General features: G+C 45.2%; 1 protein-coding gene across 4 annotated transcripts in view; it reads right to left on the bottom strand.

Moving 5' to 3' along the window:
* Positions 1-24,616, bottom strand: part of LOC138248711 (E3 ubiquitin-protein ligase TTC3-like) — a 1,399,506-nt gene that overhangs the window by 1,104,877 nt on the left and 270,013 nt on the right. For all 4 annotated transcript variants that reach the window (XM_069202543.1, XM_069202544.1, XM_069202547.1 and 1 more), the window contains exon 16: positions 16,260-16,350. In XM_069202543.1, coding sequence (XP_069058644.1) covers positions 16,260-16,350 — 91 coding nt within the window. The remainder of the gene's footprint in view (positions 1-16,259; positions 16,351-24,616) is intronic.

The raw sequence follows: 24,616 nt of genomic DNA, 5'->3' as shown, positions 1-24,616 counted from the left end.
GTCCACTTTTAAAATAGCTTATTGCCATTTTTGCCAAAACTGTGTACATTACTGTTTACTTCAAAGTTCTATATTTACCTATGCCAAGTACCTTACAATGTATATACTTACTTGAATTCTGAATCTTGTGGTTCTAAAATAAATTAAGAAAATAATTTTTTCTGTATAAAAACCTATTGGCCTGGAGTTAAGTCTTTGAGTGTGTGTTCCCATTTATTGCCTGTGTTTGTACAACAAATGCTTAACCCTACCCTCTGATAAGCCTAACTGCTCGACCACACTACCACAAATAGAACATTAGTATTATCTATTATTGCCACTATCAATGTCTAAGGGAAACCCCTGGACTCTGTGCACACTATCTCTCACTTTGAGATACTATATACAGAGCCAGCTTCCTACAGAGGGGCAGAAAGGGTATCAACAGACTTGTCTGTGCACCATGCTACAAATTTCTTCAAACGACAGGCATATACCATTTTGGTGGAGGGATGCGTGGCTGGCAAGATAAAGTTGCAGACTTCGGGTGGAAGGTCAAAAGCTGCCAACTGGCGCCACTCAATCTCAACGCAAGGAGGAGGAGACTGGACAGGTTTGGGTGGAGAACCCTACCCTGCTGCTGTGACATCAGAACGTCCTGAAGGGGAAGTCTGATCGGAGTATTGATGGCCATGCTCAATAGCTCGGGATGAAAGATTCTTCATGCCCAGACCAGAGCCACAAGGATTACTTGGGCCCAGGCCTGGGGTTATGACCGCCATGGTCATAATTCCCCAAGGTAAGACCACCAGCCTGTTGGCGGTCTTACCGCCGGTTCTCCGCCATCCACCAGGGTCGTAATGACCCCCTTAGTCACAAGAAAGAACCACACAAGTGTTGAAAAAATATGGATACTTTATTACAGCTACTACTAAACTGACATTGGTATGTCTTCTTTTGGGGATATTATAGACAATTATACACATAAAATAACCACCAGAAATAGCATAGAAATATACACAGCCTTAGGGGAGGGCCAAACCATATGCTAAGAAAGTGGAATGTGGAAGAGTGACTTCAGCCAAGTAACTCTGGTGGTCAGGCAGGGGCTGAGGGACTTAGGAATACCAGAGGCAAGTACAATAAGTGACCCCAGCAACCAGGAGTAAGTCAGATACCCACCCAGTTGTTCCATAGGCTAACACAAAGAGTAGCGGTTGGAGTTTGTGGAATTCAGGACCCTTCCCAGTGGACCCCAAGGAACCCAGCAGGCAAGAGGATGGAGAATGCCCCTACCCCAGGATACCTAGATGACAGGAGTACCTAACCCAGGGACACAGATGCAGAGGGGAGAAGGGACTTTCTCTGAAGGCTTTAGATGCCTCGGATTGTCCAGCTGCTGTGACGACCCATGGACCAGGCGGTGGAACCCATGGATGGATTCCAGACATGGAGGATCCCCAAAGAGGTGCCCAAGTGGCAGTGCACATCATGCTGCAGATGAAGTTCCTGCATGTCGGTGAAAGAAGTCCAGATGCAGGGTCCGGGAGCTGCTGAAGGTCCCAGGAATCGCCTATGAGCTGTCACTCAACAGTCGCCGAATTGATGGAGTCAGTGACCAGCTAAGTCACCAACAAGCACTGGCAAGTGCAAATAGGAGTTGAAGGCGGCTTTGTGGCGTTTTGGGGACCAGCAAGGTCCAGGAGACTCTACCCAAGAGAGTAGTTGCAGAACAGGAGCTGATCTTCGGTTTGCAGATTGCTAGGGGCCAGGGCTTCTTGGAGCTTGAAGATATCCTGGAGAAAGAGTCAACAAGCCTGTGACAGGAGCAAGGGCCTACAGTCTCCCAACTTGGATAGAAGACAAGTAGGACCCAGAGGAGGCCAAATAATCACCACCTGAGAAGCAGGATCTTCGGATGTCCACAGACAGCAGACCCCACCAACTGGTCGACGTTGTCTTGAGGTGCCTGCAGGTGCAGGGGAGTGACTCCTTCACTCCAAGGGAGATTCCTCTGTGCTTCCTGGTGCAAACAAAGTCCTTGTGACCCTGGATGATGCACAGCCTTGGATGTTGCAGAATTTATGCAGGTTCCGGAGAAACAATGTTGCAGTGGAAGCCTTACCACCAGAAGGAGACTTGTTCGATTCCAGGCAAAGACCAGCAGCGGTTCCAGAGGCCAAGGGCAGAAGATGTCTTGCGGAGAGTTCCTTGTAGAGTCTAGCTTGACGAATCTGAGGACCCACCCGTGAGGGAGACCTTAAATAACTCTAAAAGGGGGTGGGTCACTCTCTGGGACATCTCCTACCTGGCCTAACCAACCAGATGCCCCCAGGGCCCTCTGCACATCTTATTTTAAAGATGACAGAATCAAGTGGCCACCAGGCAGAGCTCAGCGCACCTCCCTAGGGGAGGAGCTGGACAAAGGGGTGGTCACTCCCCTGTCCTATGTGTAGTTTCACACCAGAGCGTGAACCGAGGATTCCTGAAATGGTGCAAACTGGATTATACAAGGAGAGCACCAAATGTGCCCTTCAATGAAGCCTAGTGGCGCTCATAGATCACCCCATCTCAGCCCTTGCAGGAAATCCTTTGTTCTGCTCCTACGACCCGAGCCTGGCTCATTAACAGGAGGGCAGAACAGTGTCCGCTGCTGGCAGCTGGACCCCGTAAGGCTGCACAGGCAGAACTGGTAGATCCCCTACAGAACCCCCAGAGTACATGGTATCACGTAACTAGCACTAGAATCTGTGTAGTTGCATGATTCCAACATGTTTGATACAAAATATGCCTATTGGAGTAGCCATTATGAAGTTTGACCGCTTGTGTTGACCAGTGTCCACTACATATCTTAAGATGGCTTCCCCGCACTTACAGAGTCCAGGAAAGGGCCTGGGGTATGTAGGGGTACCCTCACACTTAGAAACATGCACTCTGCCCTTGGGCTGAAGGGCCACCAGAGGGGTGACTTATAATGTCTTAGTGCAGTGGTTAGGTATGGCAGTTAACGGGTACATGCACCCTTTCATGCAGACTGCAATGGCAGGCCTGCAGTACCAGTTTGCATGGGGTCCTATGGTTGGCATAATACATGCTGCAGCCAATAGGGGTCCCCAGGAGTACCAATGTGTAACAATGCCCTGGGTACCTAGGTACAATATACTAGGGACTTACATGGGTGCACCAGTATGCCAATTGTGGGTGTGAAAAGTAACCAACAACTACATTTAGGGGAGAGAGTAATGTCACTGGGGTCCTGGTTAGCAGGATCCCAGTGAACTATGGTTCAAACACACTGACATGAGGCAAAAAGTGGGGGTAACTATGCCAGAAAGATGGCACTTTCCTACACCAGCCACGTACAGAGGCAGAGAGCCTAATGACACAGGATCCATGTTTCCACCCTGCCCTGCTTGTTGCAGTCCCACACGGCAGGGGTGTTGTCCATGAACACCTGCATTATCTTTCCCTTGAGAAAGGGAAGAAATGCTTTCAATGCTAGCCGGATTGCTCAGAGTTCCAACACGCTGATATGGAGTCCGGAGTCTGCCACGACCAGACACCTCTGATCTCCTCTGATCTCTCCCTCTCCCTCTCCCTCTCCCAGATGACCACCCCATCCCAGGAGTGACGCATTTGTCACTACTGTCAGATCTAGTTGGGGAAGGGAGAGGGATCTGCCTCTGACCCAATCGTAGTTCATTAAACACCACTGCATATCTCTCAGAGTTCCCTCCTAGAACGGAACCAGGCTGGAGAGATTCCCCTGATGCTGTGCCCACTCAAACTTCAGGTCCCACTGCAGAGCCTGCATATGCCATCTGGCATGTGTCACTAGCAGGATGCAGGAGGCTGGAAGAATATTATTTTTGTTTTGGCTCCTATTTTTCCCTTGGGGGTGAGGGTGTTTTGGCCTCTTTCTTTTGGTCTCCCCCACCAGTGGTAGTTTTGGTTACCCTTGTTTTGAACCAATGGTCTGCCTTCCTCCCCAATTCTTGAGGGGAAAGGGAACCCAGGTCGACCAGGTGTTGATGTAGCCTATTACTGAAACAATTACCTAGCGGATTCTCTTTCACAAATATTTTGAAGAACCCATCATAATCGTGTACCTTCTTCCCAGCTAACCAACCACCCAACATTTTTACTGAATAGTACACAAAGACTACCCAAGTTTGGCTCTGGAATTTTCGAGCCTCCCTGAATTTGATACAGTACTCTTCAGTTGTAAATCCAAAGCCCTCAAGGGTACCCTTCATGAGGTCATAGGATTTAGAATCTGTCTCATTCACTGTAAGGAGCCTATCCCTGCACTTTCCGGAGATTAACTCCCACAACAGTGTGCCCCAATGCTTATTCTCAATTTCCCACCCAATACAGGCTCTTTCAAAGGCGGAAAACCATTTGACTACATTATCCCCTTCACTGAAGGGAGGGACAACTCATTTTGGATGTTTGATGTTGAAGGATTTCTCCCTCAATACTTGTATGCCGCCACTAGAGATGAGTCCTAGGGCCAACTCTTTTCTCTGTTTCTCTATTTCCAAAAGCTGACTCTCCATGGGCAGTCTCTTGGTCAGCCTGGCAATGTCCAGGTCTGCTTCTGTGGGTGCACTACTTCTAGAGTGAGAGGAGCTACCCTCATGTCCTATATCCAAAGCTTCTTCATTTACCACAGATGCATCATCATCTACTTCATCTGGTGAATTCTCTCTTTTGTGCTGGGCCACCAGAAACCCAAGATTTTCTGCAGTGGCGCTTTTCCCAGTACAAATTTAGTACAGACTGCAGAGTTTCATTAATTGGTCATAGCTATATGCCTCATAATGTTCCAGGTCAAGCTCCTGGTTCTCTGCATCTGTCATTTTTAGTTTACTAAAGTTGGGACCTTTTTATGAATTTGGAATCCCCTTTTTGGATTAGGCCAGCTAAAGTAGGGAGTTTTAAACTTTTGCTATTGCTATAGGGACCTAACCAGGGTCCTAATATTTTTTTTTTTTAACTTTAAAAAAAAAAAAAACGTTCTGGGGCAACTGAAAGACAAAACAATTAAGCTAAGGGCAATCTGGAAAGTTATCCATGTGCTCACAAAATTGACAAAGCTGTATCAGCAAAAGCAAAGTCTTTATCCCAACGCTGATCAAACAACTGTAGGAGGCTGACCCTCTATGTAGTGTGCAAAGCTAGTCACACTGTTCAGGCGGTCCAGGCAACTACATGTTGGTTTACAGGGGTAAAAACTAGACCAATTAATGCTCTAATTTTTATGGTACCTTGGTCAAGCAGTTAGGCCAATTTTGGAGAAGTGAAAAGCATTTGTTGTACACACAGCATCAATCTTGCAGCTCAAACACTCAAAGGAATAACTCGAGACAATTTATAAAAATACTTCAGATTTGTATATAAATTTTAAGACCAAGATCATCAGAATTGGGTAAGTACTTTTCGAGATCTGAATTTTTGAATTTTAATAAAAATAGTATTTTTGTGCGTAACTGCGCACCTAGGACTCAATGGAGAATAACCTTTAAAATTACCTATAAAATCACACAGTAGGTTAACCAAGTTCTTCTTTAGCAGGCTGGTCAAGGCAGTCGGTGGGTACACTGTGTCAGCTGGAAAATTATGGGCGGCTCCCGGTTCCGGTGGGAGCGGCGGGGAAAGGTCTCTGGAGCTGGTGCAGGGCCATTGAGGGGGACCACTTGGTAAAGCACTGCACAGTTAAGTTTAAAGGTGAATACTGGGGGCTCCCTTGGACTGTCGAGGTGGCAAGGGGTGAGGGCACAGCAGGTCCTTCAGTGCATGGCATATGGAGGCCGGGTGCAGAGTGAATCGGTGATCCAGGAGCTGTGTGCAAGGATGTTCTCAGAAGCAGAAGGTAAGTCGATTCCAGAATAGATTGCAGGACAACAAGTACACCCTGGCTGGAAGTCCCGGTTATTTCTGAAGTCCCTCGACTAGGGCTTCCTCCTGGTCCTTTTGCAGCTCCTTGTGGCCGAAGATAGATGACCAAAACCCAGGGTATTGGTGTGATTCAGCCACTGGAGGGTGCAGTGCCACCAAACCTGGCAAACTGGCAGGATTTGTCCTTGCGGTCATTGGTGTGATGTTTGGCCTGGCTGTGGTGTTTGGTTCCAGAGTTCGTGTCCAGTCAATAAAGTGGACCTCATTGGCTTGTTGGTTCCTTGTAGATTTAGAGTGGTACCTCCACTCTGGAGGGAGTTCTCTGGCAATTTGCGGATCTGATTTCTTGGTCTAGAGATGCCCACTAAATACTGTATTTAGTGGGTGTTTTAGGGGTGAACCTGGTCATGGGTCACCTTCCTTTGGGTGGCTACAACAACTAAAGTGACCACTTCCCAAGGGAAGGGTCACTTCCCTATCCCTGATTGGCTATTTTCCTTCCATCCAAGAAAGGAAAATGAAATGAAGAGTCCACCTCGCATGCAACACCATAGGGTTGGTGCATGTGAGGTAGGGCTACTCCTCCTGTCATTTGTTCAAGTTTCCTGCCATTGCTCCTGCCAAAAGTGGGGCTATGCAATGGGGACGGCTATCTGCTGCTAGCAGCAGGCCTGGCGGTCCAGTTTCAAAGACGGTAAGCCCTTTCAACAGGGCAGTGCACATTCCTGAGGGAGGGGGCATAGCACCTCCACCCAGGAAGGACTTTGTTGTACATCCCAGAGGACAGACACCATTCACCCCAGGGGTGCAGATTTGTGGCTGGAGGTGGCTGGCTGGATTTGACCAGCCAGCAACCATGTTAGGGTAGTTAGTTTTTGCAGGGGGCACCTATAAGGTGATCCCCTGTGTACATTTTATAATAAATCCAACAGTGGTACCAGTTTGGATTTATCATTCTGACTTGTTTGATATCTAACAACCCAGGGTTCAGAGTGGCCATCATGTAGCTGTGAAACTCGTATTGACCAGTGTCAAGTACATATTAACATTTTTGCTCTGTTCACTCACTATGTCCCAGGTTTGGCAAGGACACAGGGGGTCATGTTGCTCATGCAGCTATGCTCTGACATGCAGTATAGTGCCACCAGCCTTAGGGATTAAAGGCCTGCCAGAGGGGTGACTTACCTATATTGCATGCAGTGTGTAGTGGGTAGGACACACAGGTAGTGTGCCATGTCGAGTTTGCATTTTAGGTTTGCATCAGGACACATCCTGCAATGGCAGTCCTGGGTGCACCAAAATGCATGGCCCTACAGGGTGGCACAATCAGTGTTGGTGCACTCAGGGTCCAACCCTTAGTACATCCTGCCCTGGCTACCTAAGTACCATTTACTCGGGCTGATGGTGGCAGCTAAAGGTGTCTCCAATAGTGCCAATGCATCACAACAGCTTTGGGAAAGAGCTCTGACCCAGGGAGCCTGGTTAGCAGGGGCCCTGGCCATCAACAACTTCTAGGTTAAATCACATACCAGGCAAAAGGTGGGACCTAGCCATGTCAAAAAGAGGTCTTTTCTCACACAAAGGGGTTACTCCAACACAACGTGACAGATATCCTGTCTGCCGAGATATGAATCACATAGGAAAGAATGGGATTTATATTTCGGCAGACAGGATATCTGTCACCGCTATAACAAAGTAACGCCTCCGCCAAACTCTAAATCAGGCTCTAAATCTTTAAAATATATCTCTAGTTTCCTAGTGATCTCGTTTGTACCTTTTTATGATGGAGAGTCTGAGCTCCATTGTAAGGCAATTGACCTTTCTGCAGGTTCACCCCCACTTTTTGCTAGATGTTGCTGGTTTATCGACTCTCTAGTTCACATAGTCCTGCTGTCCACGCTCCAGTGCATGTGCTCTGACCCCTCAAAGTGGGTGTACAACTGGATAACCCCTCCTGATTGGCATAATGAACTTATCCCTAAGTTCCCAGTATATGGTACAAGCGGTAAACAAAACTACTAAGTTAAAACATCACTAGTGGATTGCAGCACTTAATTGTGCCACAACTATAGTGAAAAGGTGAAAACATGGCTCTAGGCATGCCATTGAAGCCTATTTGGGCACCTTTTAAACTGCTAAACTCAACATGGCAAACCAAAAACACCCTTGGCCATGCTCAGCTCTTCCTTTTTAATATCTGTAAAGCAACCCTAAGACAGGGTGCCTGACACTACAAAAGAAAGGACATGTGGCATAACATCAACATACTTGTAGGGTACAGCCCCATATCTTGGGAGGAGTAGTGTTCAAGAGGGATAGTGACGATCAACCAGCTACTTTTGGTGGGGATACTAAAGCCCTTTCCGTCTCTGCAAGACAGGTTCCTTCTTCCTCGGATGAAAGCATGGTGATACTTACAGCTCAAATGCGTTCTCCGCAGCTCACTTTGCGCCCTACCATGGGATTGCCCTGATTCCTCCATTGTGCAATACCTGAAACGTTAGGGGCTTTTTTGAGGTGTGGTCTCAGGTTTCTACAACCAGATTGGGTAAAAACTTGCATTCCCAACCTCTCCTGAGGAGGTCTGGAGGGACGTTATCAGGGAACTGGACTGGGGAGTGCGGGAATCTGGGACAAAACTCACCCTTTTCAAGACATTTCAAGATTGGTACTGGATGCCCAAGAAACTCCATTTTGTAGGTCTGCAATACCATGTGGACTGCTGAACATGCCCCAGCTCAGATGTGACACGTTCCACATCCTCTACCTATATCCGGAGCTGGGGCCTTGTGGTCTCCAATAGGTGAATATGCACATCTCCCTAGGGGACTAGCTCCACCGCGCCTCTATCATATACATGTGTATCCTTGTTCCTCACCATACTTGCTTCCCTCACCCCTGTCAGTTTCTGCTCCGATGTTTGTGGTGCACAGGTTTTCTCTTTGTATGCCCTCATTATACTTTTCTTGCTATGTCATCACATCACATCATAGTTGAGAATGGTGCAAAGATTTTCAAGCCCAACCTTCTCCCTTCCTACCCGTAATGCCTTTGTCCATGAAAATTTGCAAATTAGGTTGGAAATCTTATGTTACACCCTCCTTAGAGGTTGGGCCAATTCCTCCTCATTTATAAACTTCTATGGTGATGAGTGTTGTGTTTTCCTTTGGACAGCCAAACATGTTTTAATCGTAGTATGAATAAAACGCAGTCCAGCCTGCAGATACTATAGAGAAAATAAAAGGAATCTTTAACATGTTGGTGTAGAAGCAAATCCTTTATTCATATAACGAAACACTTAAAGACCAATAGTATTAACAAAAGGAAAACACAACACTCATAACCACAGATATCATACCATATTGTTTTGTATTCATTCAGTGCTAATATTGTAGTGCCACTTTGCATGACTGTTCAATGTTCATTGCAAACCCCAACGGTGCCAGCCGCTTATTGGCTGATGCATCCTCTAGCACAGTGGTTCCCAACCTGAGGTTGGGGGACCAATGGGTGTCCGTAAATCCTCCTCAGGGGGTCCCCAACTGCTTACAAAATTAACATTAGCAGATTAATAACGTGTAAATAAATCAAGTGGCTGCATTTACAATTGAAAATGTTTCAAACGTACTGTAAATGTCAAGGAATTTGCAAGTGGAGGCTAAACATTAAATTAGTATTCTCAGATTGATTAGTGGGAGCAGTGCAGATGCATCAAATAGAATACAGTATGGACGAGGTATAGTTTCAAATGAATTTAGAAAAGCTCCAACTTTCCTATTAAAGTGGTTATTTTTTAAAAATTTATATTTGTTTGCAAATTAAGTAAAATGTGTTATTATTTGTTGATTTGTTTGCTAAATGCTTGTTTCTGTATTTTTTGTGTATTGTTTTGCCGTTCAAATCATCTACAATGTTTAGGCCACGGTTCCCGGCTTCCAGTAATGGCTCAGTGGGGGAGTCCCCGGATTCCAATAATGATTCAGTGGGGGGCCCCGGGTTCCAGTAATGATAAATTGGGGGTACACAGAAGTCAAAAGGTTGAGAACCACTGCTCTAGCAGACTTACGTATTAGTTTGGAGCCCAGGGTCTGGTTCTCTTTGTATTTCAAGCTCTGTGTTCTTGCTACGTTTCTTTCCTCTCTTCTGCAGGTACCTCAAGAATCGTGAGAGCCTCAAACTTGCCGACCTGCCGGTTAAAACACCTACGCACCTGAGTCCCCCCAGCCCGAGACCACTGAAACCAACAGTGTCTCTGTGGTCCTGAGACCCTCAAGAGCTGAACCCCCCTTTGGGTTCTGCTGGACAGGTCCCCCAGCCCTCACTTGCAGCCTTATTCTTATATGTACTTGTAAGGAAATGCCTCCTTGGCATGGTTACCACCTAACCTTTTGCCTTTGCTGATGCTAAGCTATGATTTGAAAGTGTGCTGGGACCCTGCTAACCAGGCCCCAGCACCAGTGTCCTTTCCCTAAACTGTACCTTTGTCTCCACAATTGGCATATCCCTGGCACTCAGGTAAGTCCCTTGTAACTGGTACCCCTGGTACCAAGGGCCCTGATGCCAGGGAAGGTCTCTAAGGGCTGCAGCATGTCTTATGCCACCCCTCACTCAGCACATGCACACTGCCTCACAGCTTGTGTGTGCTGGTGGGGAGAAAATGACTAAGTCGACATGGCACTCCCTCAAAGTGCCATGCCAACCTCACACTGCCTATGACATAGGTAAGTCACCCCTCTAGCAGGTCTTACAGCCCTAAGACAGAGTGCACTATACCACAGGAGAGGGCATATGTGCATGAGCACTATGCCCCTACAGTGTCTAAGCAAAACCTTAGACATTGTAAGTGCAGGGTAGCCATAAGAGTATATGGTCTTGGAGTTTGTCAAACACAACCTCCACGGTTCTATAATGGCTACACTGAAATCTTGGAAGTTTGGTATCAAACTTCTCAGCACAATAAATGCACACTGATGCCAGTGTGCAATTTATTGTAATATACACCCAGAGGGCATCTTAGAGATGCCCCCTGAATACCTACCCGACTTCTAGTGTAGGCTGACCAGTTTCTGCCAGCCTGCCACACACCAGACATGTTGCGGGCCACATGGGGAGAGTGCCTTTGTCACTCTGTGGCCAGGAACAAAGCCTGTACTGGGTGGAGGTGCTTCTCACCTCCCCCTGCAGGAACTGTAACACCTGGCGGTGAGCCTCAAAGGCTCACCCCTTTTGTTACAGCGCCTCAGGGCATCCCAGCTCGTAGAGATGCCCGTCCCTCCGGTCACTGCCCCCACTTTTGGCAGCAAGGCTGGAGGAGATAATGAGAAAAACAAGGAGGAGTCACCCACCAGTCAGGACAGCCCCTAAGGTGTCCTGAGCTGAGGTGCCCCCTGCCTTGAGAAATCCTCCATCTGGAGTTTGGAGGATTCCCCCAATAGGATTAGGGATGTGCACCCCTCCCCACAGGGAGGAGGCACAAAGAGGGTGAAGCCACCCTCAAAGACAGTAGCCATTGGCTACTGCCCTCCCAGACCTAAACACACCACTAAATTCAGTATTTAGGGGCTCCCCAGATCCCAGGAAATCAGATTCCTGCAAACTGAAGAAAGAAAAAGGACTGCTGACCTACAAGCCTGCAGAGAAGGAGGAAGACGACAACTGCTTTGGCCCCAGCCCTACAGGCCTGTCTCAAACTTCGAAAACCTGCTCCAGCGAAGCATCCGAGAGGGACCAGCGACCTCTGAAGTCTCAGAGGACTGCCCTGGAGTACAGGACCAAGAAACGCCCGTAACAGCGGCTCTGTTCAAAACCAGCTATTTCTTTGCAACAAAGAAGCAACTTCCAAAGACTTCACGTTTCCCGCCGGAAGCGTGAGAGACTACACTCTGCACCGACACCCCCGGCTCGACCTGCAGAAAACCAACACCTCAGGGAGGACTCCCCGGCGACTGCGAGCCGGGAGTAACCAGAGATGACCCCTCTGAGCCCCCACAGTGACGCCTGCAGAGAGAATCCAGATGCTCCCCCGACCGCAACTGCCTGTAACAAGGAACCCGACGCCTGGAACCAACACTGCACCCGCAACCCCCAGGACCTGAAGGAACCGAACTTCGACGCAGGAGTGACCCCCAGGCGACCCTCTGCCTTGCCCAGGTGGTGGCTGTCCTGAGAAGCCCCCCGTGTCTGCCTGCACTGCTAGAGTGACCCCCAGGTCCCTCCATTGAAACCTATAGAAAACCCGATGCCTGCTTTGCACACTGCACCCGGCCGGCCCTGTGCCGCTGAGGGTGTGTTTTGTGTGCCTACTTGTGTCCCCCCTAGTGCTCTACAAATCCCCCTGGTCTGCCTCCTGAGGACGCAGGTACTTACCTGCTGGCAGACTGGAACCGGAGCACCCCTGTTCTCCATAGACACCTATGTGTTTTGGGCACCTCTTTGACCTCTGCACCTGACCGGCCCTGAGCTGCTGGTGTGGTAACTTTGGGGTTGCCTTGAACCCCCAACGGTGGGCTGCCTATGCCCCAGAACTGAGACTTGTAGGTGTTTTACTTACCTCCTAATCTAACCTTTACTTACCTCCCCCAGGAACCGTTGATTTTTGCACTGTGTCCACTTTGAAAATAGCTTATTGCCATTTGTACAAAGACTGTTCATGATATTGTTTTCATTCAAAGTTCCTAAAGTATCTAAGTGAAGTACCTTACATTTAAAGTGTTTAATCTAAGTCTTGAACCTGCGGTTCTTAAAATAAACTAAGAAAATATATTTTTCCATTTAAAAACCTATTGGCCTGGAGTAAGTCTTTGAGTGTGTGTTCCTCATTTATTGCCTGTGTGTGTACAACAAATGCTTAATACCACCCTCTGATAAGCCTACTGCTCGACCACACTACCATAAAATAGAGCATTAGAATTATCTACTTTTGCCACTATCCTACCTCTAAGGGAAACCCTTGGACTCTGTGCACATTATTTCTTACTTTGAAATGGTATATACAGAGCCAACTCCCTACAGTACTTTTTCCATTGACTTCAATGTGTAGCGTTCAAGGTTACCATCGCTGGAAGCACCTCTGCAACTGGACACACCAGGGCAGGTAAACCCGAACTGTTGGTGCTTTCTTTGACTTTGACCCCTACTTACCTTAAGTCCAGAAGAACAGTCATACACGTCGTTTTCAAGTGATACTAAGCAGTGTATCTTTCTCCCATAGGATTACCTTACTGCGTTTGAGGCTCATACCTCAAATCTGACAGCTGTATTTACTGTATCTTTAAACTTCTCAGCTCGAAAAGTACTTACCTAATCTTGTAGATAGTGGTGTCTGAATTAATATAAAAATCTATATTATTTTTCTAAACTGGTCTCAAGTTTCTTCTTGTGTTTGACAAGTGCTTTGCATTACCCTCTGATAAGCCTAAACTTCTCGCCCACACTCTCCCAAAAAGAGCATTTTGGATTATTTATTTAAGCCCTATTAACCAATAAGAGTCATCTGGAACATCTACATGGTGTACCCCTACATTGGTACACTACATAGATAGCCGGCTTCCTACACTGCTGGACTGGCAAGAAGACAGGAGGACTGTCCTGCTGCTCCATGGACTAGCAAAGAGGTTGCTCCAAGGAAGGACTGCACCTGCTGTACTCAAGGAACTGGCAAAGAGGAGTGTGCCTGCAGTGCCCAAAGAAGTGACTCAAAAGGCTAGGTGGCTAGCTCTTTGTTCAGCATCAGGTACCCAAAAGACTAAGGACACCTGCACCCATGACAGCCCAGCTTCCTAGGATCACCTGCCTGCCTTTGGATGTCAAAATGCCTTCTGGGAGACAGAGTCCTGACCTGCCCGAGGTTCCCCCAAGATGTGGGACCTGTGGCCGTCTCCGAAGTGGACCATTCTACTCCTACAAGAAAGAGACACTTACCTGTGGACAACCGCTGTAACAGGAGACTAGTTAACCAGAGGCAAATGCACCTGCACTGGATTTTTCTTGGGCACTGTAGGAGATTGAGTCCTTAAGCCAGAGATGACCCCCCTGAAGTTCATGTACCCAGGGGTGGCCCCAGGAACACTCACCAAATCTCTGCCATAGCTACAGCATCCTTGGAATCCTGCATCCTCAGCATCAGGACCACTTCTTTGCTGAAACCGCAATACCGGTGAAGTCTTTTGTGAGGACTCTGGCACTGCGGAACCCTACAGATAACCGGCTACCAGGTCCCTGTGTCTGGCTCCCAACCCGCTGTGGTCATTCCAAGAGAGGGCTAGTAGTCATGCTAGCCAGCTGGCTCAGAAACTGCGACGCAGTATACAAAGATTTATTCGATTTCAAAAGAATTTACTAACCTTTTAAAAATCATATCTATGGTTCCCCTTGAAATATTTTTGTCATTTAGGTATCTAATTATTTTTTTTAACCATTTTTGAGAATTCAATAACGCAGCTCATTACAGAAAGCGAAGTAATATTGTTGCTTAGAGTTACGTTCATAGATCCCATCACATATAGAGCAGGATACACAAAATTGCAGGAGCAAACAGTTTGTATGCATATGTAACATAACAGGTAAACAATCATGTGATGAGCCCACTGTATCCAATGTGCAGATGTAAATGTGTTCTAATCTGGTCTGTGTCACAGGCGTAAGCCAGAATCACTTTGTTATGTTAGTCTGGGGTGTTATGCTGAGTGGGGGTGTGTTCACATGTAATAGCATGAAGTGGGGACGAAGCAAACAAGCAATAGGTGGTCCTCAGAAGCCATCCTGAGTGGCATCAGGTGCCATTGGGTGGGTGTGTAAGTCAAGCAGTAATGCTTCCCAATCTGTGGCTATAGAATGTTTCCATAGACATCTAACTTCTTCTTGTCGCAAGGCTGCTGTCTCCACCCAGCCCCAATTGAGTGACACTGCCCGCCAGTGGGCTGTAGTGGGTAACGACTGGGATTTCCAATGCATAGCTATAAGTCTGTGAGCTACCAGCAGAGCCAGATCAACAAACCTATTGCTAGCCTTATCAACTATTGACATGTGAAAAAGGCCAAGCAGTGACCCCTTCTTTGTGCACAGATCCGTGCGTCTAGTTACCCATTCTATTTCGTTGAATATCCGAGCCCAATAATCTACAACTGCCGGAGAGTCCCAGAACATGTGTTTTATGTCGGCCTCTGCTTGCCTGCACCGTGAGCATGTCCACCAGGAGCCAAACATGGAAGAGTGGGAGGAGGGTGAAAGGTACGCTCTATGTAGGATGTTTTGTTGGATATATCTTGCGTTAAGCTATACTCTCTTAGGGTGTTCAATAACTTTCTCCCATTCTTTAGGGGTGAACTCCCTGCCCAGGTCTCTCTCCCATTCCCTGTGGGTTGCCACCAGGGGATCTTGCTCAGCATAGCGCAAATGCTTGTGCTAGCCACGTTATACGTTTATGCCCATTGTGTATAGTATGTGCACAAGTGGGTGTGGGTCTGGTTCCATGTCAGCAATGCCCCAGAGGTGGAGCACCTCTGCTAGTAGGTCTGCATGTGCTAGGAAATGTCTCACAGGTAGCCCACATTCATCTTGTAGCTGCTCATATGTCAGGAGCAAGCCCTCCTGGAACAGAGCACCAAGTGTGACCACAATAGCCTCTGACCGCCATTTAGTTATCTATTTGAAGATAAAAATACACTCTAGTTTTATAAATTGCTGTTGAATTTTTCTTGTGATTACACATATTTTTGTATTTATAAATGCTTAGAACTTGTTACTTTGACCAAGCTGGACCACTTTGTGCCACAGCTACTCAGAATTAAGCTAAAGGATTTTTTTTAAATAAACCTAACTGGACCAGATGGAGACTGTGACATTATTACCTAGTGAGGTCTCACAGCCACCTCACATAATAATCCACTTACCTACATCCACTAAATATCCCAGCACTACTGCATAGTATTGTTTGTTACCTAAAATGCATTACACTTAAAATAGTGCTCAGTGGGTTGCAACGTGGTAGTCCCATTGGCTTTATATCTTGGGTTAGCACATTTACTAAGTCGATAGTACCAGGGAATCTATAAATCCTTTTCCCAGGCCTAATTCTGGAAGCTCCAGAAAACATATTACTACAAACATAAAATAATCTCCCTTTTTGGTGAAATTATATCTTCTGGCAATGTTTTTATTGTGTCTGAGAAAATACTACTGCCACACTGTGCTCCACTTCCTTCAAAATATTTTACATGCCACTCATTTCTAACAGCTGTTTAACATATCTGAAAATGTATTTTCAAATAAAGTACTATGGCTGTGTCGGGCATTATAGCAGCATCTCTTATGATGTAGTTCAGTCAGCATCACTGGTGTTTTGTGCAGAATGATTGAATGAATACGTAATGAAAACATACCTAGGCTTTTCACTTAATTTGATGTTTTTCTTAGATTTTCCTTGAGGGCTTTTGCTTCTGGAATCTGTTGGCATGGTATCTTTGTTGTGACCTATAGAGAACAAATAATTTACTTAATTACATTTGCATCATAAATATTTTGAACAGAAATGTTATACCGATTAACAATGAGGATACCTACAACAATGAGGGTAAGGTGGTTAACAAACTCAAACAAACAATTGTAGTTTTCAGTGTGCCCGTTCTATGTGTATCACTAGGAAAGGAATACAAACATCTAAAATCGAGTATTTCTACAACTAATGAGGCATGTAGGAGGGAAATATATTTATGTCAGTGTGAGAAGTGGAGCAGTTATTATCCGAGTCTTTCCAGTTGCAAGAGAGGACATTTCAATGTTTTTTGAAAATCTTGGTGAGGGTCTTGCTCATATATCATGTGGTAAGGAGTTCTATTGAAGGGGGCTGAAAGCTAAAAAGATGTAGCACATGGCAGTTTGTGTGTGCTTAGGCAGTAATAGTAGATCTTGAGTTGTAAGGTAGTGTACAGCAGGAACGATGTTAGTGAGTTAGTTGAGAGTCAAGTCATCCTCGGTTTGAAAACAAGTGTAAATGTTATGTATTCGGTCCTGTTTTTGGTGGAGACGCATCGACCTTGGTGGCAATATGACAGGGTGAAGGTAATGCAGAAGAAGGCTGTACAAAAATCAGCTAGTAACATATATGATACTGCCAGGAAGTGCATACAAATACTGAGACGCCCACTAGAAGGCAGTTACCCTAATCAAGTTTGTTAAGTACGAGTGAGTTGATTGTTTTATTTGTTCTGGGTGGAATGTATTTCAGGATGAAACCGGTCCAAGGTTGTTTGTGTTCTGGTTCAGGGAGGACCTGTCCTGGCAGTTTGGGCTGGGCTGTTCCCACTGGGCAGGGTCAAGACTGATTTGCATATAGCTGGGACCAAACCGAGGTGGCATGGTGTGCAAAATAACGAAGGATGACTGGGATGTGGCCTGAGTAATTACCAGTGGCCGAGATTCATTCAACCATTCCATTCATCACTTTTTGCATACTTCAGGATTGAATGCATGGGCAGAACTTGCAGATATGGAATATTTGATATTCTGCTGTGGTAGGAGTATTGGTTAGGAATATTTTCATTTTTATTAATTAACTAAGAGAACTCTATGGTTTCTGGCCAGGGTACACAAACTTCTGAATGTCTAGCAGACAAAGTCAGTCATAGGTATTGGACTAGGCATGATGTAGTAACTCAGTTTTGAACTTTAGCATGTGTGACTGATGGATGGGTGAAGAAGGGGATAAAGATCTGGATACTGTCACTGTACAGAAAATATATAAAAAATATAGAGACTGTGCCCACTAAGGCAAATGAGTAAAAGTGCCTTGAAAGCCGTTTGTGTGCTTAGGTAGTGATGCCCTACAAGTTAACGGAAAACAGTACTGTTGAATGGTCAACTGTGTCAATGGTGGCATCTATGTCTGGTTGTATAAGTATGGAAGAAAGGGTTTGTGATTAGCGATGGCTATTAAGTTGAATATATGTGAATGTGCAGTTTCCATTGAGGGAAAGGTACAAGTCCAATTGGAGGGAATTAAGTGTACTGTTAGAGGATAGTTGTAAGACGATTGAAGACTAATTGTTTCTGTATTTCGGAGAAAAAAAGGCAATTGTTGAAGAGAGGAAAAAGGTCAGCAGTATGTTTAAAAAAAAAAAGAAATAGAATCTGTTATGTTATGGTGATATGTATAGCGCACTAAACACCTGATGTGGTATTAAGAGCCTTGGACAAGGTGTAGAGGTGTGTGGTCCCAAGGTGCTTATATGAATAGACAAGTCTTCAGCTTCTTGAAGAACTCAAGAAGTCACGAGGAGGCTCTGATGTGCTGAGGGAGGTAGCTTCATGTCTTGGGTGTGATGTAAGAGAATGAGTGTTCTCTAGTTTTGCTGTTGAGGGTGCGGGGTGTGTGTGTGTGCGAGTGAGAGTAAAGCAAACAATAGGTGTCTGGTGGATTGATCAAAGTGTATGTGAATGTTCAGTTATTCTGGTTCTATGTTGTATAGGGCTTTGTATGTGTGTGTGAGAAGTTCGAATTGGCTGCGCTTGAGTGAATGGGTAGCTAGTGAAGCTTCCCGAGTTGCAATGTGATGTGGGTGCCGTGAGGGAGGTGGAGTATGAGCCTTGCAGCTGCGTTCTGGAGTCTGTGTAGGAGTTGTTTGGATATTCCAGAGCAGAGAGTGTTGCCGTAGTCCAGCCCTCTGGTGGTAAGTGCTTGCACTTCAGGTGTTCTGAAGAAACCATTTGAAGATCTTTCAAAGCATGCGTAGGATGTGGAAGGAGAAGTGCACACCACGGTGACCTGAGCCATCATGTTGAGCTTGTTGTCAAGGATAGTCCCTGGATTTCTTGCATGGTCTGTGGGTGTGAGTGTTGGACCTAGTTTTGATGGCCATCAGGTGGAATCCTATTGGGAGGTCTTATTATCAAAGACCAGTACTTCCGTCTTTTACAGAGATGAGCTTCAGGCAGCTAGTTAGCATCCAGTCTGCTACTATGGTCATGCAGTTGGTGGAGTTGGTCTGCAGATCTGAAACATTTTGTTTCAGGCCAGATGTGTGGGAACAGCTGAACAGACATGTTACAAACGATGTCTGGGCATGACCGCTAGCGTTTTACTAGTGTGAGGGTGAATTGATCAGATGGGACCCAAGATGGATTTGACAGCTTTAAGAATCTGAATGAGTTCAGTGGGTGAGGCTCTGAAATTGGAGAGTATAGTTGAGTGGAGTGCACTGGGGTGTAGTGCAGTTGTAAGAGGGTGGAGGGGGAGCAGTGGGTGATATAGCAGTGGTGATTTTTGAGAAGTGTGATACAAAATATAATTGTTTGGCTTATGCTTTGGTTCTCAGGGCCAAGTCAGAGTCCCGCTCATTTCTCCCATGAATGTGATAGGTTGTCTAACTCTAACTTTCAAATGCTTGGTGATAGCCACAGCTATAAACTTAAGGTACTAGGAAAAGACCGTGTGAATTAAAGGCGAGTTACAGGCTTTTATCGAATAAGTAATACATCAAGTTATGTATTCTTTAAGCTGAGTGCTGGCAGTATACTGGGTTAAAGAAAGTGGGGGAGGAAAGCTTAGGAAGCTTGGGTACTATACCAGATGGAAGTGGCTGATAGTAATTTTAGAGACGGATAGACTTTTGGAAACTGGTACATGATCTAGAGTATTCCCAACACTAGGGATATCCAACTTAAATCTAGGAGGGCCTGTTTTCCAGACACCACCCTGACGACTGTACATGTGTTCCATTTAAATTCACCTGATGTAGATATCCTGAAAATGTGGAATAGATCCAGTTCTTCCAGAGCTACACTGGATGCCCTTGCTCTGCGCAATAAAGTCAAAGGAAGCATGTGTTGGCACGTTGGTGATAAGAGAGAAGTGAAACAAAAAATACAAAATAGACCAAGAAGTGGGCAAAACAATTGTGTCTTGCACAGTAGCAGAAAGTCCAGTATGACTGACTCGTTCACTACCAAAATGTTTCTCAAATGTCAGACCTTAACTTTCAGTCTAGATCTATGAATACAGACAAATTTATTTGCAATGGATGTTCAGTTGGAGAAAGGAGGTCTTGAAGACTACCAGTTATCAGGTCAATATTTTGGCAGGTGTGCTTACTGGAACAACAAAAACAGCATATATTTTCACAACACACAATCAAACGTAAAAAGATTGGCGCAGAACAACAGAAGTTTACTATGCAACTCAACAACTCATTTTATGGACCTCAGGAGGATGAAAGGCTGAATGGAGCCAACTAGATATGAACCTGGGACAAAGGGGTCAAGAAGATCACCCTACAGCATTAGCTTGTGAACTAACATCTAGAGCAGTCTTCATAAAAAATATGCGGGCTAGCCTACAAGGTTGCCTCTCAGAGGACATCATGTAAACAGAACACTCAAAAGAGGATAATGGTGACCTTGGCGTTTGCCATACACTCGAAGGAGGAAGAGTAGCTGAACTTTCCAGGAACATTAATGCGATTGAATGCTATTGAATCCATAACCAGGCTAGAGAAGGTGTTGCAAATACTATAGAATGCACAAAGAGAAGCTTATGTCTGCTTGTTAGGATGAGACAACACAGAGCACAATTCTCATTTACTCTCAAGAAGCGTTTGAATTAGGCCTACTGGGTCTAAAAAGAACTCCCCACATTTAAAGCTTAGTAAGATCACATGACTCAAAAGGAGGCAAGAAAGGGAAAAAAATGGCAAAAATTGTGGGATTGGGATTTGACCATGTAGTACGAGATAAGCAAGAATCAGTCCCTCAATTGGGCTAAGAAGCATGAAAAGAGATGCATTTGAAGCAAAGATTTTTATTTTTCCCAAATATGAGTCTGACTACAGTGGTCAGTAAGGTAGACTGAGAGTTTCATTTCTCTGAGTTCTCATGCCAGTGTCTTGCACCCTGCAAATTTAAGGCTATCCTTTGTGATAAATCCTCACTCTTTACCCAAATTGAGACTGCCACAAAATATCCAGAAGCATTGACACAGAAACCACCACTGATGTTTAATTTGTTATGCTGACATCTCTTACATTAGCCTTTGCTATCTTCTTCCACATATGTAAGTTTACATGTATTTCTTATAGTACTGGAGAGAGAGTTTCATTGAGGCTGCCTAACAGGAACCTAGTGTCCCTTAAATTTGAAGGAAGGATAAGAAAGTTATTCTTTGTGTAAACCACATTTGAACTTTTAATACATTTTATGCTTTCTCATATGAACAATGCACCACAAATTCATGTTTGTATTTTTGGGTGATATCGGCTGATTTAGTTGTCTGTTGCCCCTTCTGCAAGCGAGGTGCATCATTTGCGAGCACTCACCCACAGTACGGTAACTATTCTGTTTACTTTATGTCACTAGATAAGGGATGTGCAACAGAATGAAAATGTCACTTACCCAGTGTACATCTGTTCGTGGCATCAGTCGCAGTAGATTCGCATGTTCTGCAATAGCTCGCCATCTGGTGTTGGGCCGGAGTGTTACAAGTTGTTTTTCTTCGAAGAAGTCTTTCGAGTCACGGGACCGAGTGACTCCTCCTTTTGTCTCCATTGCGCATGGGCGTCGACTCCATCCTCGATTGTTTTTCCCCGCAGAGGGTGAGGTAGGAGTTGAATTGTAGTAATAGTGCCCATGCAATGGAGTGACTAAGTATGCACTTATTTAAGGTTGAGATGATACATATATAAATAATTGAAGGTAACTTCCAAACTGCTACAGGCTCCCGGGGAGGCGGGTGGGCACATGCGAATCTACTGCGACTGATGCCACGAACAGATGTACACTGGGTAAGTGACATTTTCAGTTCGATGGCATCTGTCGCTGTAGATACGCATGTTCTGCAATAGACTAGTAAGCAGTTATTTCCCCAAAAGCGGTGGATCAGCCTGTAGGAGTGGAAGTAGTCTGAAATAATGTCCTTAATACAGCTTGACCTACTGTGGCTTGTTGTGCGGATAGCACGTCTACACAGTAGTGCTTGGTGAATGTGTGAGGCGTAGACCATGTGGCTGCCTTACATATTTCTTGCATTGGGATGTTTCCTAGAAAGGCCATGGTAGCACCTTTCTTTCTGGTTGAGTGTGCCCTTGGTGTAATGGGCAGCTGTCGTTTAGCTTTAAGGTAGCAGATTTGGATGCATTTAACTATCCATCTGGCTATACCTTGTTTTGAAATTGGGTTTCCTGCATGAGGTTTTTGAAATGCAATAAAGAGTTGTTTAGTCTTTCTGATGTTCTTTGTTCTGTCAATGTAATACATTAATGCTCTTTTGACATCTAATGTATGTAGTGCCCTTTCAGCTACGGTATCTGGCTGTGGAAAGAACACCGGAAGTTCCACTGTTTGATTTAGATGGAACGGTGAAATAACCTTTGGCAAAAATTTAGGATTGGTCCTTAGGACGACTTTATTTTTGTGTAGTTGTATAAAAGGTTCCTGTATAGTAAACGCCTGAATTTCGCTTACTCTTCTCAGGGAAGTAATGGCGATGAGAAATGCCACCTTCCAGGTTAGGAACTGTATGTCGCAGGAGTGCATGGGTTCAAAAGGTGGACCCATAAGTCTAGTTAGGACAACATTTAGGTTCCATGAAGGAACAGGTAGTGTTCTTGGTGGTATAATTCTCCTAAGGCCCTCCATGAATGCTTTAATGACTGGTATTTTATATAGGGAAGTTGAATAGGTAGTCTGCAGGTATGCAGATATTGCTGCAAGGTGAATCTTAATGGAAGAGAAAGCTAGGTTAGATTTTTGTAAGTGAAGCAAGTAACCCACTACATGTTCTGGAGTTGTGTGTAATGGTTGTATTTGATTAATATGGCAGTAGCAAACAAACCTCTTCCATTTACTTGCATAGCAGTGCCTGGTGGATGGCCTTCTTGCTTGTTTTATGACTTCCATACATTCTTGGGTAAGTTGTAAGTGCCCGAATTCTAGGATTTCAGGAGCCAGATTGCTAGATTCAGCGATGCTGGATCTGGGTGTCTGATCTTTTGGTTGTGCTGTGTCAACAGATCTGGCCTGTTGGGCAATTTGATGCAGGGTACCACTGATAGGTCTAGCAGCGTTGTGTACCAGGGTTGCCTTGCCCAAGTTGGTGCTATCAATATGAGTTTGAGTTTGCTTTGACTGAGTTTGTTTACCAGGTAAGGAAGGAGAGGGAGAGGAGGAAAAGCGTAAGCAAATATCCCTGACCAGTTCATCCATAGGGCATTGCCTTGGGATTGTTTGTGTGGGTATCTGGATGCGAAGTTTTGGCATTTTGCGTTCTCCCTTGTCGCAAACAAGTCTATCTGAGGTGTTCCCCAGAGTTTGAAATAAGTGTTCAGTATTTGGGGGTGAATTTCCCATTCGTGGACCTGTTGGTGATCTCGAGAGAGATTGTCTGCGAGTTGATTTTGTATCCCTGGTATAAACTGTGCAATTAGGCGAATTTGGTTGTGAATTGCCCAATGCCAAATTTTTTGTGCTAACATGCTTAACTGCGTGGAGTGCGTCCCTCCCTGTTTGTTTAGATAATACATTGTTGTCATGTTGTCTGTTTTGACGAGAATGTATTTGTGAACTATTATTGGTTGGAAAGCTTTTAGTGCTTGAAAAACTGCAAGAAGTTCTAGGTGATTGATATGCAGTTTTGTTTGATGTACGTTCCATTGTCCTTGTATGTTGTGTTGATCGAGGTGTGCTCCCCACCCTGTCATGGAAGCATCTGTTGTTATTACGTATTGTGGCACTGGGTCTTGGAAAGGCCGCCCCTTGTTTAAATTTATGTTGTTCCACCACAGAAGCGAGAGGTAAGTTTGGCGGTCTATTAACACCAGATCTAGAAGGTGACCCTGTGCTTGAGACCACTGTGATGCTAGGCATTGTTGTAAGGGCCTCTTGTGCAGTCTTGCGTTTGGGACAATGGCTATGCATGATGACATCATGCCTAGGAGTTGTAATACCATCTTTGCTTGTATGTTTTGTGTTGGATACATGCGTTGTATGATGGTGTTGAAATTTTGAATTCTTTGTGGACTTGGAGTGGCTACTCCTTTTGATGTGTCTATTATGGCTCCCAGGTATTGTTGTACCTTGCGTGGCCGAATTTTGGATTTTGTGAAATTGACGGTGAACCCTAGTTTGAAGAGGGTTTGTATGATATGATTTGTGTGATTTGAGCACTCTATTAACGAATGGGCCTTGATTAGCCAGTCGTCTAGATATGGGAACACATGTATTTGCTGCCTTCTGATGTGTGCAGCGACTACCGCTAGACATTTGGTAAAGACTCTTGGTGCGGTTGTTAATCCGAAAGGCAGTACCTTGAATTGGTAATGTATTCCTTTGAATACAAACCTTAGGTATTTCCTGTGCGATGGGTGAATTGGTATATGGAAATAAGCATCCTTGAGGTCTAAAGTTGCCATGTAGTCGTGCAGCTTTAGCAATGGCAATACTTCTTGTAGTGTGACCATGTGGAAGTGGTCTGATTTGATGAAAGTGTTGACTACTCTGAGGTCTAGGATTGGTCTCAGTGTTTTGTCCTTCTTTGGTATCAGAAAGTACAGTGAGTAAACTCCTGTGTTTATTTGTGTGTTTGGCACTAATTCGATTGCATTCTTTTGCAATAGTGCCTGCACTTCTATCTCTAGGAGATTGGAATGGTGTGTTGTTAAATTTTGTGCTTTTGGTGGTATGTTTGGAGGGAACTGTAGAAATTCTATGCAGTAACCATGTTGGATAATTGCTAGAACCCAAGTGTCTGTAG

This window comes from Pleurodeles waltl, chromosome 8, assembly GCF_031143425.1.
Source record: "Pleurodeles waltl isolate 20211129_DDA chromosome 8, aPleWal1.hap1.20221129, whole genome shotgun sequence".
Taxonomy (NCBI): Eukaryota; Metazoa; Chordata; class Amphibia; order Caudata; family Salamandridae; genus Pleurodeles; species Pleurodeles waltl.
Note: the sequence above shows the minus strand (reverse complement) of the source record. Positions and strands in the feature narration are given on the sequence as shown.